Source organism: Bidens hawaiensis, unplaced genomic scaffold (genome assembly GCF_021521415.1).
Source record: "Bidens hawaiensis isolate Kalapana, Puna unplaced genomic scaffold, B.hawaiensis_p1.1 tig00034456_1, whole genome shotgun sequence".
NCBI classification, from domain to species: domain Eukaryota; kingdom Viridiplantae; phylum Streptophyta; class Magnoliopsida; order Asterales; family Asteraceae; genus Bidens; species Bidens hawaiensis.
The window spans coordinates 166,999-168,201 of NW_027495957.1; the positions used below are offsets into that span (position 1 = coordinate 166,999).

General features: G+C 36.2%; 1 protein-coding gene across 1 annotated transcript; it reads right to left on the minus strand.

Annotated features, from left to right (window-relative positions):
• Positions 1–455: 455 nt before the first annotated feature.
• Positions 456–782, minus strand: LOC143586192 (flowering-promoting factor 1-like). Its single transcript, XM_077067792.1, has one exon. The coding sequence runs from the start codon at positions 780–782 to the stop codon at positions 456–458; it is 327 nt and encodes a 108-aa protein (XP_076923907.1).
• Positions 783–1,203: the final 421 nt, after the last annotated feature.

Below are 1,203 nucleotides of genomic sequence, written 5' to 3' on the forward strand. Positions count from 1 at the left end.
CCTTACATCATGCCTCTGTGATTTACCGTGATAATATCTTTGTGGTTTATTTGTCAGGTAATCATGTCCAGCATTATAGGACTAAACATATGGAGATCGATATTCATTTTTCTGTCAACAAGTTCGCTTGTGCTTTATTAGTATGCTGATATTTTCAACAATTGGTCTTCCTCGCCGGCTATTTCAAAGTTTTAGATTCAGTTTAACCTTTAGTGATCTGCTCGAACTGTGGGGGCGCATCTAAGAGTTATATTTGATTTATGATAATATAGAGTTATGATCAACTAGAACATTGTGACAACCCATAATCAAACTAAAAGGATGTTCTTTGTCAGCAAAAGATACGTACTTTCACTTGTGCCCATTAGAGGAAACAAACACACGATATAATAACACACTAGTTATAAGCAAACGGAACCATATAACTGGATACGGATGTTTATTTAGCTAAGACACTATGTATCTCTTACTTCAAACATGTTACGGTTCTTGACGACTATATCAAACATATGCATAGATTTGAACTTGTTAAAGTCCGTAGGGAGAGAAATGAGATGCACGCTCGATCTTTTGTGAAACTGCAACAAATTAGGGTCATCATAGTACCTTTCCCACCCTAATGATGCCAAGAGTCTTTCAAGCACATGGTATGAAGTCACCACTTCGTTTGTTGGTACATGAACCAATACCTTACGTCTGGTTGTACCCTGAACAGAATCACCTGTTGGGCTCTCCACTAGTTGAACCACACCATTCTGCTTGAACACCCAAACACCAGACATATTTTTAATTAATTAGTTTTTGATTGGCTAGAAAGTTGTTTAAGTTTTGGTTTTAGAAACAAGAATATGAATGTATGAAGTTGGAGGTTGAGGTTTATATAAGAGTTTCTAGCCACGTAGAATATATAAGTAATACATAAAAGCGTATGTTCGGGCCCATTAAGGTAATGAAAGTGAGTTTGTGTGTTTAAGGCATCACTTATCTCACGTGTGATTGTGTGAATGTGTGGGGAAGGGGAATCCAAAATATTTTATAGTCTCATTATTAATCGCCTCAAACGAAGATTGGAAACAACTGTATTGATTGGCATCCTTTGTGACCACATGATATAATTATTTACAGCCAACAAAAGCAAATTAGCATATGCCTATTCGGCTACATATTTGCAACTTGATTCAGCATACATGAAACTATTGAATT